This window comes from Pithys albifrons, chromosome 3 (assembly GCF_047495875.1).
Source record: "Pithys albifrons albifrons isolate INPA30051 chromosome 3, PitAlb_v1, whole genome shotgun sequence".
Lineage (NCBI taxonomy): Eukaryota > Metazoa > Chordata > Aves > Passeriformes > Thamnophilidae > Pithys > Pithys albifrons.
In genome coordinates, this window is record NC_092460.1 from 7746134 (window position 1) to 7763136 (window position 17003).

General features: G+C 44.6%; 1 protein-coding gene across 2 annotated transcripts; it reads right to left on the minus strand.

Annotated features, from left to right (window-relative positions):
- Positions 1-8827: 8827 nt before the first annotated feature.
- SNTN (sentan, cilia apical structure protein) lies at positions 8828-13001 on the minus strand. Of its 2 annotated transcripts, none has more exons than XM_071549689.1 (4): positions 12799-13001; positions 12155-12189; positions 11302-11441; positions 8828-9109 (listed from the first exon to the last, which is right to left on the minus strand). In XM_071549689.1, the coding sequence occupies exons 1-4, from the start codon at positions 12906-12908 to the stop codon at positions 8951-8953; spliced, it is 444 nt and encodes a 147-aa protein (XP_071405790.1). In that variant the 5' UTR covers positions 12909-13001; the 3' UTR covers positions 8828-8950. The 2 variants fall into 2 exon arrangements, with proteins under 2 accessions (XP_071405790.1, XP_071405789.1); XM_071549688.1 differs by having other exon boundaries at positions 12155-12192.
- Between the last annotated feature and the right edge of the window lie 4002 nt (positions 13002-17003).

The following is a 17003-nucleotide window of genomic DNA, read 5'->3' on the forward strand; positions in this document are numbered from 1 at the left end:
CAGGATTTTTCAAAGATCTTCCACCACAGATACTGGTCACAGCTGCCTCTGGTGGAGTGACAGCCCCTCTCTCCTCAACATCAACACCAGAGACATGAGAAATGACAAATGTGAGACTGAGTTTAAGGGAGAGCCCTGGGGTAGGGAGACCTCAATACCTGCAGGCTGCGAAAAAGCTTTGTGAAGAACAGCAGCAGCAGGAAGGGACCAGGATGGCTCCTGGAAGAGGAAAACACTGTCACACCAGCAGGAAAGAGGAGCAGTGACCAGCAGAATGATTGCCTACTCCATTTTGCAGCATTTTAGTGCCAAAGGGCTTTTAACAAAACCCCTCTTCAAGGCACTTTAAAACTGCTAAGATGTCACAGGATGAGAAGGAGGATCCTTTAATGCATTAATAAATAGAGGGATAAAAAACTCAAAGCCCACAAGGCTAGGAACAAGTCCTCGTTATTCAACAAAAAAGGAATGTGCCCAGGGATCTGTACTGCTCACTGTAGTCATAGGTGGCCTAAAAAGTCATTTAAAAGCAAGACGAAATTTTTAGGCAAGATAAGTCAGAAGAGCAAAAACTGGAGATTTTACATATGTACATGCAGAGGGGGATATTTTATATATTAGTAGCTATATATTGTAGATATTACATATATAATATATTATAGCTTGTGTATAGAGAAGTCAAAATATCACAGAATATGCTGAGTTGGAAGGAAACCTTAAGGATCATTGAATCTACCCCTAGCTCTGCACAGGAGCATCCCCGAGAATCACACCATGTGCCCGAGAGTGTGTATATTATTTTTAACATATGTATAGACACACAGGTCTATTATAAGCTAATGGCCATTCCTTCTTCTGCCGTCTTTCCCCAGGTACCAGGGCCAGCCACCCTCCCAGGGCAGGTGTGGAGGGCAGCAACACCAAACACTGCACAGCAGCATGCAGGGCTCCAAGGTGGAAACTACAGCAGAGTCACCTTACCAGCAAGTTAAATACATTCCTTCAGAGCAAACCAAGTGCCTGGGCTCCCCTCCTGTTCTCCCTGGGGCAGTACACTCAGGCGTGCAACATGAGCCCGACTCCCCTCCAGCCATGCTGGGGGCCAGGCAGGCAGCCAGGACAGTCACTCTTTGCTGAGAGCCACAGGACAACTCCCAAAACATCCACAAGACCAGTGGGTGTTTTTGAGTTATTATGTGACGTTGCAACAATTGGTACCACGGAGTTTAAAAAGGTGTTTCAATTCATTTGCTTATTACTAAAGTTCAAGCTCTTCTCCATTACTTTAACAAACAGCCTGAGCACTTCAATTGATCTCAAACTACCTATTGGCCTCTGTTAGCTCCTAGTACTCATTAGGATACGTATATCCAGCCAGGAATCTTGTTATGAAATAATTGTTAACAGCAAGATGCTCCCAGGTTTGCAGCAGAGCACACAGATCAAGTGGCTTCCCGCTCAAGGGGACAGTCCTGCTTGCCTAAGCACTTGGAGCTTACAAAAATAAGATGCAAGGCCTAACTGGACCTTTCTTAGGCTACTGGAATACCAGCTTTGTACTCAAAACAGCTACGCAACTGAATTAGGTCAAGGACACCAACAAACCCCTAACTCAGATTAATACCAGCATTTGTTTTCCAGTATATCAACAAATCTTTAGTGTGAGGAGACTTTTCACATACCTGTAAGGCAGCACAAACCAGCACTCCATCTGCTCAGCCTGGGAAGTCCAGCACCATGACCTCTCTCTCAAGAGCTCTACAGAAAAAGGGTGTTTTCTTTTTATCAGAGTTTCTGAGCTGATTTGAAATACCCAGCAGCTGAGAGCTCCCAGGTAAATGCCTAAGGTAGAGCTGCAAAACATTTTCCTGGGCTAGAAAAAAGGAGAGAACCAGAACCAAAATGTTCTCTTGTGAAGGCTCTGGCTGTAACAGGTCAGGGAGACAGCATATACGTCCAGAGCACGGTTATCACCCCAAAAAGCTAAAAGGCATTTTGCTTAGGAGTCTTTTTCCACCATGTTCTATGTATGCATCAAACTTCATAAGAAAAATGGCCACTTCAGATTACAAAAGAGTCCAGACTCAGCCTTGACCTTCTCTCAACTCCAATGCCCACTGTCCTGTTGTATCAGTGGTATCTACTCCAGCAGGAGAGGTGAATCCCTTCAAAGGCTGCACTAACCTACATAAACCTGCTTTCTCCAAAATATCTCTGAGGTGCTGCCTGCCTGTCCTGGACATCAGCATGCCATCCACATCCCAGATCCCAAATGTCCCCCCTGGCACCCCAGACCCACTTTGCACACTGGCCAGGCTGTGGGGCTGGGTCAGCCTCTCCCTCCTCAGGGGGCAGCCAGGCCATGGCTTAGAGCACCATCACTCCTCAATCAGAGTCCAGCATTCTGGACACAACACAGGCTAGGATCTTCTGGATGAATTCAGATCCATGTGGAAGAACTTTCCCTTTAACCCAGACCTCATTATCCTCTAAATGGGGTAAGAAGTCTGCAATTCTTCTGCAGACTCAAGGGCTGGAATATATATTGGAGAAGAATTAAACATTCCTCTCTAATTTGCTGTGCTTACCCACTTTTTCCTCCACATATCCTTGAGCACTCCCAGCATTGCTTGGCCTCAGGATTCATTCATCAGAAGGCTTTAGGTGCTCATTAATTAATGCTTAATTTGTGTGGGCTCTGCTTACAATTATAATGCAAATCATTATCAAATTGTGTTGTGTTTTCAGCTAATCCAAATCCAGGCACTAAAAAGCTAAAAGAGGAAAGACAAACTGAGGAGTGTATGTGCAGGTAATAAAGCTTATATTGTCCTCAGAGGCTTTGCAGTAACCTTGGGTCATATGTACTACAAGCATAAATTTAGAGGAGAGATAAAGAGAGCTGTAATGGCTGAGCCTTGCAGAATGTGCGAGTTAAGAGCTGCTGTTGGAAAGAAACTACAGATAAACACTCACTGATGTGTTGGTTATTAATGGGATGTTTTTATATAAACTCTTCTTTTTCTAGAAATGTGATAGATTTTTACCAGAGGAGAAAAAGGGAACTTTCCCCATACAATTTAATCTTTGTGTATGTTGCCTGATACTAACACAGCATTTGACAAAGCCACGTCTAATATGATCTGTTTTTAATTTGTGCTCTTTATTACAGTTTGTTGTAGCTGCCTAATTAAAATTTGTCAGGGAAGTAATCAGCCTTATTTCCGCAGTGAGATCAGTTTAATAAGAAGGTAATTTTGCAATTTGTTTTCATTAATTAATTAGGCAAAACCATATAAAATCCACACAGTGGCGTATAAACACAGCGAAGCCATGGCACAGTGTCCAAGGAAAAAGCGACCCATGGACTTTCTGTCTGCCATGTGGATTTTGTCCCTGCCAGCTTCAGAGAAACAAACTGTCATATCATGCTTAACCTGGATGTCTCTGCTAGTACAGAGACCACAAAAGAGCATTATGTGTGGATAGAGGCAGAACAAGAGAAATCCACCAGGAAATGTGGGAAATGGATCAACATCTGTACATAGGCTTTCTCCAACAGGCCCAGGTGTCAAAGTAAACAAATTCCATACTCCTGGGAAAACTAGTCAAAGAAATAGTGGGAAACCTCTCTGGGCCAATGCTAGAGGAGGAGAAAGAGTCTCAGGGTTGGGTTGTAGATCTTTTTGCTTGCCCTCACTGTAACAATACTTGGGCCATTCCTAGCATGAGCCAGTTTCATTTTCCAAACCCAAGCAGAGACCTGGCATAGATCAATTTATCCAGTCAAAGAGTTGTCTGACCTCAGCTGCCTTTCCAGAGAGCTCAGTTTTCGGTTTGTAACATTAATGCTTAACAAGACTCATGGTAATCACATGCAGCAAGGCAAGACTCACCAAAGATCATCTACAGTGATATTTGTTCTCACTGCTCTGGCAGTGCTGGGGGGGGGGGGGGGGGGGGGAGGCAGAGGCCAAGGAGCTGCTGTGTGCAGGAGGTTGTCAGTGTGGAAGAGCTCCTGGTGTCCTGTACGTCATGTATTGATCATCTCAGGGCAAGCAGGACCTTGATTTTTGCCCACTGATGAGCTGCTGCATCCATTTTTGCTGCTGGTTTTACTGGAGGGTTAGAAACCCACTTGAGGAACTGCTCCCCTCCACCCAAGAGGTCCTGCCCTCTCACTGATTTCAGCTGCAGCTTCCTGGGAACATGTGCCATGGCTTGTGTTTCTCTACATGTCAAGGTCCAGCAGACAGTAACCAAGAAAGCAGGATCATGGCAAGGAGAATCAAAGGAAGAGGAAATCACAAATGGAAATTGGTCCCTTGGGTCCAGGGTTTGCACTGCAGATGTCAGAAATATGAAGGTGTCACCCATCCTTGCAAGGGGCTCAGCTTGTGCTGCTGTCAAGTGAGGAGCCATCACCTGAGGGACATTTTGGGCTTTGGAGTCCCTTCCTGCCCAGAGGCCCTTGGTGCTCCAGGTCCTGTTTGAGTCTCAGTGGCTCTTTGACAAGCCATGTCATGCTCATTCGCTATAAACCTCAATCTGCATTTTGGCCCAGAGGAACCAAGTACCACCTGTGATCCTCTGGGGGAGATCCTCTCCAAGCTGTTTGTTTTGGGGCCTTTGAATGGGAGGAATGATCATCAAGGCACCACACCAGGTACACACAACCAGCCTCTGCTATGGACACCTGAGGCTGGGCTCAGGGCAATCCCATGAGTTTTCTAATGTTTATTTTGGGGCATCATGGTTTCAGCTCCTCTGCATGTGCTGGGTGCTGGGATTGACTTTTGTTATGGCTATGCATAGCATAAGCTCCTACAGTAACAATGAATAAAAGATCAGTCACGTGGCTCCAAATCTATCTAAGTTTAATGGCTGTTTTGCACGGTTGGGGATTAGAGAGACAGCCTGGTTTATCCGGCTGCTGAACGTATTTGCTGTTTACTTTTGGTGGATGAGGACTCAGATACAGGGCTATAAACACTTATACAGGGGTAAGGGAACGTCAGGTGAGCAAAGTGAGGAGAGAAGACACAGCTTCACTAGAAACCTTGTAAACCACTGACAGCAGTAAAAGTCAATGCAGGATTAAAAGCTATCAGTTCAGAAAACCATAAGCCACCATTCCTTCTACATCTCTCTTCCCTGACTGAGCTTGAAATAAAGAGATTTTATTTTTTAAAGGAGACATTTCAGAGTGCTCCTTTGAGGCTCACAAACCATCACACTTCGGAGAGAACATAATTCTGGGACAAAGCTTTTCATCTGCTCTGTTTGAGCTCCTAAGAGGCTGCACCACATACCATCTTTCTGACTCATTCCAACTCTCCTGAAGAAGGTTTTCCTACCATGTAGCCACAATTTAACTGCTTTCTTGGCAGTCTATGATGAAAACCTCTACCTCTCTCTGCAAAGAGACCTGCTGCAATAACCACTGGAGGGGATGTTGCTGTCAAAAAGCTTTCATGGGCCAGGACACATGGCAGCACTGAGATGGGGTGTGCACCACACACATGTCTGCAAAATGTATGCAACCATGGCAAGTGTTATTTAACATGCAAAAGTAACACAACAGTTACTTTGAGGGAGGAAGAGACAGGCAAAATGCCTCTCAGACTGCAAGGTTCTCTCACCACCTAAACTCCAATGCCCCAGACATGAGGTCTTACTGAAGGATCAGTAATGGCAAGACAGTTGAAGAATGTATTTCTCCTTCCTGAAAGTTTTATGAAAAATTGAATATACAGTGTGTGTGGCCCTGGGCTCCCAGCAGAAAGTTCAACATGCAAAACGCTGCCCTGACTCACCTCCTCAAAGTCAGTGGACTGGGATTTGTGGGAGCTCCTTAGAGATTAGACCAAAGCTAGATTTTCAAAACTTTCTAAGTCCAGGAGGTCAAAGAGTTAAGGTCAGATACAAAATAAGAAGTCATGGGGAGAAGCTGTAGGTGTTCAAATTGAAGTGCGAGCATGAACATGTCTTCCTGAGGTGATACTTGGAAATGGAATCTGAAGATGTGAGGCTGAAACTCTCTCTGACCCCCATTTCTCCTCTGGAAGTTGTCTGAAAGCTCATGAAACTCCAGAGATGATTTAGTCTTTTCAGACAGAACTTCAAGCTTAGATCTGCAGTACCTTCCAGGGTGGCTGTTCACACCTCAACGCTGTAACAGCAAAAATCCCAACCCAACCTCAAGCCCACAGAGGTCAGGTCTTGACTAGCTACCCTTCATATTACCTTCACTTCTGGGGGTATCAGATATTGATATGGTGTTCCCACTTGCTGAGGCAGAGCAGCCTGCAGATTTCATCAGTTCAGCTGCTGCTCAACTTCTTAGCACTTGTGTGGGCTCTGCTATGAGAAATCAATGATGAACTCGCATTGCTTCCAATAGGAGTAAGCTAGGAACAAAATAAAGCACAACAGTAGCCTTTTAAACAAGCTTTCAGCCAGCTCCCTGAGGATGCAGCCAGACAAGCTGTCTACACCAGATCAGCTTCAAAGCTGATCACTGAGAGTGCTCAGGGCAGTCACAAATAGTTTGAGCTAATGAAAGAACATCTTCCACAGCTGAGCGGCAAACTTCTGCCTACTCTTAACTATAAGTTGCTGAGGCTCTTCCAAGTGCATCCTTCTGCTTTTGAGCATCAGGTGGGAATTTGAAGGACTGATGCAGATCAAGCCTTGCATATCCTGTTCACTTTGTTCAGAAACTCCTGCAGAAACCATCACAGTGCCCCTTGGTTTTTGCATGAGGAGCCCAGTGTAGGCTGGCATCCAGTTTCAGCTATGCTACATGTGCTCAGCAAGCCACTTGGTTTTTCTGTGCTTCTGATTTCTTGCCTAACATTTGAATATCTTTGCTATTGAGTTGTTCAGGAATTCCTTCTCACTTTGAATTTTCCCTGTGCTGAGCACAAGGGGCTTTTGATCCAAGCCAAGGACTCAGGATGTTGTTCACAACACACTGCATTGGAATGGAAAGGGTTGCATATGGTCAGATGACAGAGTGAATTGATCTAAGGTTCTTAAGTCATTAATTCAAGTTGTGCAAGATTTAGAAACATTTCAGCAATAAGAGAAACTGTGTTAGGGCACTAGCAATTTCAAAGAACTCTTTCTTAACTGGCTTCACAATATTGTTCCTTTCAGTCTTTTTTTTTTTTTTTTTGGTAACAGAGGGATATTAGGAAATTTATGCTTACAGCATCACCAGTAGCTCCCAAACAAGCTTTTCAGCTTGTGTTGTGCTTTCTTTGCTTTAATAATAGGAAAACTGCCTAGAGACTCAAGTTCAATCCATCTTTCTACCACAGAAAAGAGCATCAGCTGATAGTTTAAGCTTTCACAGATATTTTAAGCTTTCACTGATTTTCTACCTGGCCAAAACCCAAGGGATGGGGGAAAACACTGAGCAACAGCAGGGACACGTGTCAATGTGAAACTGATACCAGCATGGATGAGGCTACCATATTAAGTGCCCATTTTGTTCTGGGGTGCTTGGTTAAAGTCTGCTTCCTTTGAGGACACATTCCTAGAAAGGGTGGTCTTCAAGAGAGAGAGGTTTGTCCTCCTCTTCCAGCCCTGTGCTCCCGTATCCCATCTCTGGGAGGTGTGATGGACACCCCATAGGAGCAGTCACCCTCATGGCATGGGGTCACCAGTCTCTGAGGGGGGATTTGTGGCAAAGACATCTCCACTTGCCACAGGTTTGATGCTGCCTATTCTTGCAACACACCATCACAGCAAGGAGCTTTGCTAATACCAGTTTTTATTTGTAGGAGGACCAGTTGTGAATGTTTAGCCTCCAAACCAGGCCATGCCCTAGCTGAGGTCCAAACCCTGCATCTTACCTGCTGAGCTTCAGACCTCACTGTATGCACTTGTGTTTCTTCTTTCAGCTCCATCCCAAGCCACACAAACCTTCCCTCTTCAAACAACTCATATTGCAATGTGTGTCTTTCCTTTGCATCAAAATCCATTACAAAATATCCTCTTAGCTTCTGGAAACACTAAGAGCCTTTTTATGTCAAGGAGTTAAATCTTGTTACTCAGCTGGCATTTCTTTCCCTCTTTTAACACCAAAGAGTTTGATCCCTTCCTGTTAAAAATTCATACACCAAAGCTAAATCTTTCTTGTCTTCTCTTTTCCAGCCAAGGAAGAAGAAAAACTTAAAAGTGCTGCAATTTTTCCTGGCTCACTTCTCTTGGGAGAGACTTGTTAAATCCTTAGAGAGGCTATTGCATTTCTGGGGCATGAGTCTGTTTTTAGTGCCTCAAAGGGATGTCACAGTGGGCTAAATGTTGTCTCTAAGACAGGACCTTGTAGGTAGGAATCAACCAAAAGATTAGGATGATAAACATTTAACACTGAGGCTCTGGCCCTAACCAATTCCATGTAGCAGGGCTAACGGTGGGGGGGTGGAAACCCTGCAGGCTAAAGTCAGTGTGTACCTAAGGCTGTAACAGGCTTTGTGGCCACTGCCAGTTGTGAAACCCCTCCCTGGTAACGCCCTGCTCAGGGCTGAACCACCTTGGGGTAACTGGGAGAGCCTGGTGGTATTGGGCAACCCTGTTCTAAAGCAGATGGGGCTGCACGTTTTTGCAGCTCTCTCCCCATCGTATCATGGAAGAGGATGGAAAGGTCTGGAAGAGCCTGGGTTGCCTTTCTGGGGCTGGGGACTGCATCCAGCTGTTAACTGGGAGCCAGTCAGCACAACCCCCCCAAAGCACCAACGGGACAGACACAAAGCCCTGAGCACCAGCTTTTCACTCCATGGACTGTTTCTACAGAAGAATAAGTTCAGCCAGGTTTGGACAAGATTTTATTCCACTTAAAAGGGACCAGCACAGGGTATCCAGGCAGGCGGTGGTATCTGTGTGTAATTCACTCACGCTTTCCTTATGAAGTGCCAGGTTATTTCTTCTTTTAAGGCACAGATCATTTTGTGGTTTTCACATTTTTGATCTCCTGCAGGAGGTCAGACATTAGAGTGAGCATGACTAATGTCATCATGAAATCTTCAAAATCAATTTTGTTCTCTGGTTCCCCATCCAAGTCAGAAATTATCTCCTGGTATTTTGGTTTGTTTTCCTGACCCTATGGAGGATTTTCAATGCGGGGAGGGGGGGGGGAGAAGAAAAAGAAAAAAAAGAAAAAAGAAGCATAAAGTTCCTTTTTAATTGCATCACTAAAAATCTGTCAAAACAACCTCACATCTACCTATGCAAATATAAATGTATTTTTCTATCTTCCCATTCATGTTTTTATATCCATATTCACAGTAGTTTTTCTCAAGAACATTCAAACAGAAATATTATTGTAGTCAGACAGGTGAACAACAAGTTCTCAAAGTTTTCACCAGAATCCAGAATATATCTTTAAAAGACATCTAGTCATGACTGAAACTCTGATAATGATGATGTAGCTGGTAACTGCTGGATAAAAAGGAGTCCTGTGTCTTGATAAAATTGGAGTGAGGAAACCACCAATCAACCAAACCTCCTAAATTTAAATATATACAAATATATACTGTGAAGGTCTCAGAATCTGTTGATTTTACAGGCATAATTTCAGTAGCTGCTATTCTCTGTCCTGTTGGGCATTACTGCTGAAATGGAAGGGATTATTAAAATTATGTATCCTGTTTTTATTCATATTTGTTATGAAAAAACCTTGCTAGAATTCCAGGTTTTTAACTTAAAAATCACCAACATGTCTCATGATCCTAAGTATGACTGCCTATTGATATTTTCAATTCTTCTTCCATAAGGAGACTAGTTTCTTATTTGGCGCCAATTCTCCCTCCTCAACCAGTCCTGATTTTGTTAGTTTTGGAAGTAAAGTATTGTCAAGAATGTCTTTAGTCCTAAACACCTTTGTCATTTACTTAGCTGAGCTCTTTTTATTAGTCCTACATAGCTTTTCCTACCACTTGAAAAAAACATTTTGTTCATTGGGTTTTTTTTTTGAGTTTGCTTGTTTTTTAATTTAGGGAGGGGAAAAAACCTGAAAAGTTTACAGTCACAAGTGCCAACATGGCTGTTTTTCACCACACCCATCATGATGGGTGGGGGTTTTCTGCCCTCTCTCTCCCAGCAGCCCCACCGGTGAACACAGCACAGCTCCACCGCACAGGGTTGGCTCTCAGTCAGTGAGAGTCAGTGCTGAGTCAGTGCTCTGGCAAACTCCCAAACACCTCATTAAAAGCACTGGGTTTCCTCTCAATAAATAAAGTCTCTTGTCATAAACGAAGGGGTTTTTCCTTCATTTAGTTGTTGGGGTTTTGTTTTGTTATGTTTATTTTGTTTGCAATTGCCCTATTTTCTTTCAACAAATGCAAGCAGGCACCTACGTGGTTTGTTGCTGTGCCCCTCCTTCAGCCCTGTCCTACACACAGGCTCAACATAAAGCAGCTAATCCACTGAATGTTTGTTCTAAATCCCTAAAGTCTCACTTGGGATTATCCCATGGACTGATGTTTGCCCAGCTGCAGGACAGAGCCCAAGGTGCCATTCCTGCACCCAAAGGCAGAAAGGGACCTTGGAGTACTAATTTACAGGAAGCTCAACATGAGTCAACAGTGTGCCCAGGTGGCCAAGAAGGCCAATGGGATCCTGTCCTGTATCAAAAATAGCGTGACCAGCAGGACCAGGGCAGTGATCCTTCCCCTGTACTCTGTGTTGGTGAGGCCACACCTTGAGTACTGTGTTCAGTTCTGGGCCCCTCAGTTCAGAAAGGATATTGAGGTGCTGGAGCGGGTCCAGAGAAAAGCAACAAGGCTGGTAAAGGGACTGGAGCACAAGTCCCATGGGGAGAGGCTGAGGGAGCTGGGGTTGTTTAGCCTGGAGAAGAGGAGGCTCAGAGGTGACCTCATCACTGTCTAGAACTACCTGAAGGGAAGTTATAGCCAGGTGGGGGCTGGTGTCTTCTCCCAGGCACTCAGCAATAGGACAAGGGGGCACGGGCTCAAGCTCTGCCAGGGGAAATTTAAGTTGGATATCAGAAAAAAATTCTTTACAGAGAGAATAATCAGGCATTGGAATGGGCTGCCCGGAGAGGTGGTGGATTCACCATCCCTAGAGATTTTTAAACACAGATTGGACGTGGCGCTGGGTGCCATGATCTAGTAAATGGACTAGAGTTGGACCAAGGATTGGACTAGATGATCTTGGAGGTCTTTTCCAACCCAAATCGATTCTATGATTCTATGATTCTAAAGTGCAGGTGCATTCCAGCACCTGGCCAGTGCCACTCTAGTGCCACCCACTCACCCAAACAAACCCTCTCACCTGTATGAAATGCCAAAACTGGGTTTGCAGCAAGCTCTTGGTTTCAGCTCTGCTGAGCTTGCCCTCAGGGTCAGCATTGTTGTTATACACCAAAGCCATTGTAGCTAAAGCTTTTTCAAGGTCTGAGCCTTGCCCTAGAGCTGGAGGGAAGAAAAGTTATCAATCTACCCAAAAAAGTGGTATTTGAGATATAATTGAAAGGAAACTTTTAGAACCATCCTGGTTAGGTGGAAATCTGTGTAGTTTCACTAAAGTTAATGAGAATGAAACTGTTTATACCCACAGAGGACCTGGCCCACATTTTATTTGGAGTGGGCCAGCAACATGCCTCATGTCCTACAGAATCACACCCTGAAGGAAGCTTTCCCTAGGAGCTAGGGCAGTAACACAGGGCAACATGTGAGACCCATTCAGTCTACCCTGACCCTGGGCACCCAGGAAGGACCTGCCATGCCCTAAGGACAGGCCATGATGCCTGCTGGGTGCATTTGGACTCCCAGGGTCCTGTATCATGGAAAACGTGACCCATCTGGGAAGCCTGGTGCACAGAAATGTCCATGTCTGAGCATCAGCACTGCATTTCAGCATTATAGTGTACTTGGGATTTTGGCTGGATTCACTGCCCCCACTCCTAAGCCACAGCCTAAAGACAGCAAACTCACATCCCTCAGTTGGCACTAGGTACCACAGACAATTTGGGTTGTGATTTTTGATGAAAAGGCAAAAGAGACATGATCAACACAGGAGCATCTTGCACCGGCTGAGGCTCTGCACAATCTCTGCAGCTCTGGGACATTACCAGAATTTTCTGCATGTGGGCTGTGGAAGATCTGAACCACCAAGGAGCCCTTACCTTTTATTGATGCCAGCTGCTTGGCTATGGGTATGCTGCTGGCAGGAGAGAAGAGAGGCAAAGTTATCACCTGGTGAATTGTGTGAGCGTATATAATTTCTCTCATTTCTGTCTCATTTAATCCCCCAGGAACTTGGGGCTTCCCAAGGGAGAGGAGCTTTCCTTCACACTGGAAAGGAAAGTGGCCTCTACAAGCAGCACAGAATATCACAGCTTCTAAACCCTCATCTAAGCAAGAAGCCTGGAGTTGTTACTAAAGCTGCTTATTAATTAATTTTAAGAGAGGGACCTTGCAACATACTTCATGTAATGTCTTCAGAACATGAAAGACATCCAGAAAGCGTCTCAGTTTCAAGCCCATCCCCAGTAAAGTGCAAAGGGGTCTGTCATCCCCTTCTCATCAATGCTCTCAGTTTGGAGCAGACACAGCTTTTATTCCCAGCAGGACTCACATCTGTGAGAAGAACATTCCTGCTTTCTGTTAAAATCTAAAGCCTGCTTACCTTTGGCTAAAGTGCTGAAACTAATGACAGAGCAGCCAACATAGAGTGGAAAGATTCAGGTTCAGAAACAAACACGGCCAGATAATGAGTTTCAAGACAAATGGCAGATCACCAAGATGCCAGAACAAAGCAATGACTTACCCCTTGGGCATGCCTGAGGCAGACAAAGGGCTTTTTTTGGTAGAAGCAGGAGCTGACTGATTGACTGAGTACTGCTTCGTGCTGGGAATGCTTGCTCTGCACCCACACATCTTCAGGCCAGGGTGTTTATGATCTCCAAGCAACTCCAGTAATAGCAAACAGGTGGATTCCAGCTCTGCCCTGTGGAAGCAGCCTGCTTGCAGCCATGCCTGTCAATAATGTAATCACTACCTGGTGATCACGGAACTGGCTGAATACACCAAACTACAGCAGCCCTTGCTGGGCTGGCAAATAGTGTGCCTTGTACTTCATATGAGAATTTGACAGAAACAAACCAAACTAATGGAGCCTGGATCCTCTTAGACCTGTAGGGATGTAACTTTTCATCAAGAATAACTAAGATGCTGAATCCGTTCAGCCATACACATTATAATTTTAATGAGAAACTTTCCTGGCATGGGCTAATGAAACTTGCTCCAGGCTATGAAGTGAGTTGTTCCTACAGCCAGAGTCAGAAACTGTTTCCCAATTCCTGACCCAGTGTTTATCCTAGGTGAGCCCACTCCTGCTCTGATATATTCTATTCCCCCATCGCAGTGCAAAGAGGAAATCCATTCTGCTTCCAAAGCAGCATCCAGCACGGAGCCTCTGCTTCAGTTCCTCCCTGAACAGATAGTGTCTGCTGCTTCCAAAAGCAGCACAGAGCCATATGGCAGAGCAGTCGCACATTAGAGGAACTGGAAGAGCTCCGATGAACTTTGTTATTTATTGGCATGGATATCACTATTAGAAAACACACAGCTTGTCATGCTGCTGTCTCTGTGCACCATCTCCTTTCTGCAGGTCCTTTGCCCAGAAGTGTCTAGACAGGATAACTTCAACCTAGAAGACCGAGTGGCCATTTTAATCCCAGGGTGGTCTTTTAATAGGTAGTGACTTCAACTACCTCATCCAGCTCTTCATTCCTGGTGAAGGGATACAATACTGATGTTAAATCTGTCCAGGATGAGACTTTATGTAACAGGGCACACAAAGGAGACTGCAACAGATGGCCTAGAGAATTAAAATGTTTTCCTCATTTAGTAGAAGCTAAATTACTGAAGGCTAATGAATAAGGATGTTCACCACCTTACTGTTCCTGGATTTTAATTATCTTAAAAAGCATGGGAAAAGAGAACCTTTAATTTTCCATCTAAGAGTGTCATTACTCAAACAATTCAGAGCCTTTTTCTGAGAGGTTTAAGCTGTCTTAGATCTCTAGTGAATTCTTTAGGACTGGCTCATGAATAAAACAGAGCCTGTAATTGCAATGACGCAGCCAAAACACATATAATCAATGCTCATTATCCCATCAATTAACACACTAAAATTAAACAAGAATTCAGGCTTAGTAATCTGCCATCAGCTTAAAAAAAATCTTGATATCATGTTGAAGTGATAATGCCCTTTCACATCTGTTGAGTCATAGAACGAGGCATGAAAAGCCTTACATCCTGGTTAATCCATGGAATGGGAATGTTTGGTCTTAGCATCCAAGGTAAAAAATGAGAGTGAGATTCAGTTTCATGTTTATCAGCGACAGGCAGTGCTGTGAGCTGGCTGGCAAACCCAGCCTTCTGTGTTTTGAGCTCTCCTCACTGTAGATCAGATTTCAGCTCACAGTTGTTTTAATCTCAACGACTTTTGAGAGCCTGAGCTCTAGAACAGGTGATTTGCTTCGCTGGGGTAGTAACAAGTTCAAACAAGCCTGGGGTTCATTATCCCTCTAGGAAACACTAATTAGTGTATGCAGGAGTGGTTTTGCCTGACAGATAAAGGGTAGCATGAGGATAACCCTTGCCTTTGCAGATGATCAGCTTTGAAGACAGCGAGATTTTGGCTGTTTGTTGTTCCAGTATTCTGGTCAGCAAGGTGTGCAGGGAGCCAGGCCATCTGCTCTGTAGCTATTTTGATACACACTATTTATGTTTGAAATATCCAGGTGCTTCTATCGGTCAATTTTTAGTATGTTTCACACGTTAACAATCTTGTCTGCACAAAATACGCAACCTGCCACTTCAAACTGCAAAATCTTTCCAGGCAGTTCACTTAAAATAATTGCCACTGCAAAACCCCACAGCTCCACTTCACTTTTGGTATTTTCCCAGAGTGTTCCCAGCCCTTTTTAAGTGCTTTCAAGAAGACTTATGTTGTGAAACATGTCTGTGACGGAGCCCTGGCTCCCTTAGAGATGACCCTGGGCAGGCGCAGGTGTGGGCATGCCTGCAGCAGGCAGGCAGAGCTGAGGGACACAGGCACAAGGGAACACCTGTAACAGGAGATGCATTTACACCCCTGGCCACTCTGACTTCATTTTCTCAGTGAACCCTTCAGTACTGCAGGAGAAGTGCTGCTAACTTGCATCCATAGAGGCAATAGCTTGATTTTCTCACCCAGGGAAACTGTGGCTGCCCCATCCCTGGAAGTGTTCAAGGCCAGTTTGGATGGGGCTTTGAGCAACCTGGTGGTCTAGTGAAAGGTGTCCCTGCCCAGGGGGGCTAGAACTAGATGATCTTCAAGGTCCCTTTCAATCCAAACCATTCTATGATTTTTTTGTGACCAGAATATGGTCATTTTGATCTCACATGATACAGGTGATTTTTTCCAAAGAGCTAAGTCTGAGAAGCCCCCCACTCCATCTTCGCCCAAAGCAGTACTGCCTCCCACAGTCTAATACTATTTTCCTCTTGCTCAATTCCTTTGAAACGGATTACTTAATGTGGGAAAAGCTAGCAGAAGCAGCAGGTCTGATGTGCTCACTATAGTTGGTTTCTCAACACCACAAGCTGTGGTGCCCCCATGGACAAACAGGCTCAGCCCCTTTGGGCTCCTCCTCCTCCTTCTCTTCTGCCCAGTGACACACAAAGTGGAGACACAACCCAGTCTTGCAGCTTAATGGGAGATTTAAGCATCCTGAAGAATTGAGAATTGTGCTGCTGTGATGCCTAGGCTGATTTGTGGAAGTATTAATTAGCTATTGGCCACATACCCCCACGGCCACAGAACTGGCTCCTGCTCACCCATAGCTGGTTTACTCATACTAACACTGTGCTAAGCACCCTGACACCTGAACTCCTGCACTTATTCCAGGAGATATGAATGGGGAGAATAAATAACATCACAGAATGTTTCCCATCTATTTGTCTTTCCATCACCATGGGGTATATGCTGCTGCTGCTTCCACCTTTGTTGGTGTAAGGGTCTTCTGTGTATCAAGGGAACATTTGCCTCTTGGCCATCACTGGTTTTTACAAATATCTCTTCATAGTCAATTTGATTTTACTCAAGGTGAAATCTGCATCAGTATTTATATGCTGGGATCCACTGGCTGAGGGGTGCCTGATGCTGGAGGTGTGACCAGTGCTCCCCTGGGTACCACAAGTGCTGCCACATGGGGTGTGCCCAGGGGGCCTGTGAGGGGCCATGGGGGAGAACCTGGCTGGGATCCACGGATGGATCAGCTCATCCCCCCATCACACACACAGGAGATAGCTCAGCTCAGCCTGGAAATTCAGCACTGGGGTCATGAATGATTGAAATATTTATGTATCTCATTGCTGAGAAAGAGCAGGCAAAATTCCATTTGAGAAAAACTGGTCTGTCTGCAGGGAAACATGTTTTGTCACCTCAAGTCCAGGCACTTTTCAGATGTGGTATAGCACTTTGGCCAAAATATTCTCATGTTGGATATGGGGGCTGTCAGGGAGCTGTGGGGGTCCCTTCAGCACCCAGCAACCTCAGTTTCTTTGACAATCTCATGGATAAGATATGAGCCCAAAATTTTTGGTATGTTTTATTATAGGACTTTTAGACTTTAGAAAGGCTGCTATATTCTTGAAAACATAAAAATCTTACTAAAGAATAATAACAACAATAAAAATGTAAGAACAGAAAGTGGTAGCTAAATGCAACAAATGGGATGAATCTCCACTGAATTACTAAAATTTCATATAGAAGGACCAAGATAGTCATACTAAGGATATTGGCATTGACAAATGATGGGCTAATCAGCACCAGATATTAATAGTAAAATACAGATTATTGCTGATGTTAGAAAATTCCAAGAGGAAAAGCTCTTGGGTTTAGAAGGAAGGAATAAAAAGAAATCCTAAAAAAGAATAGTTAAGTCAGGGAGAGCACAAGCTAAGTAGCCCATCCATTCACAT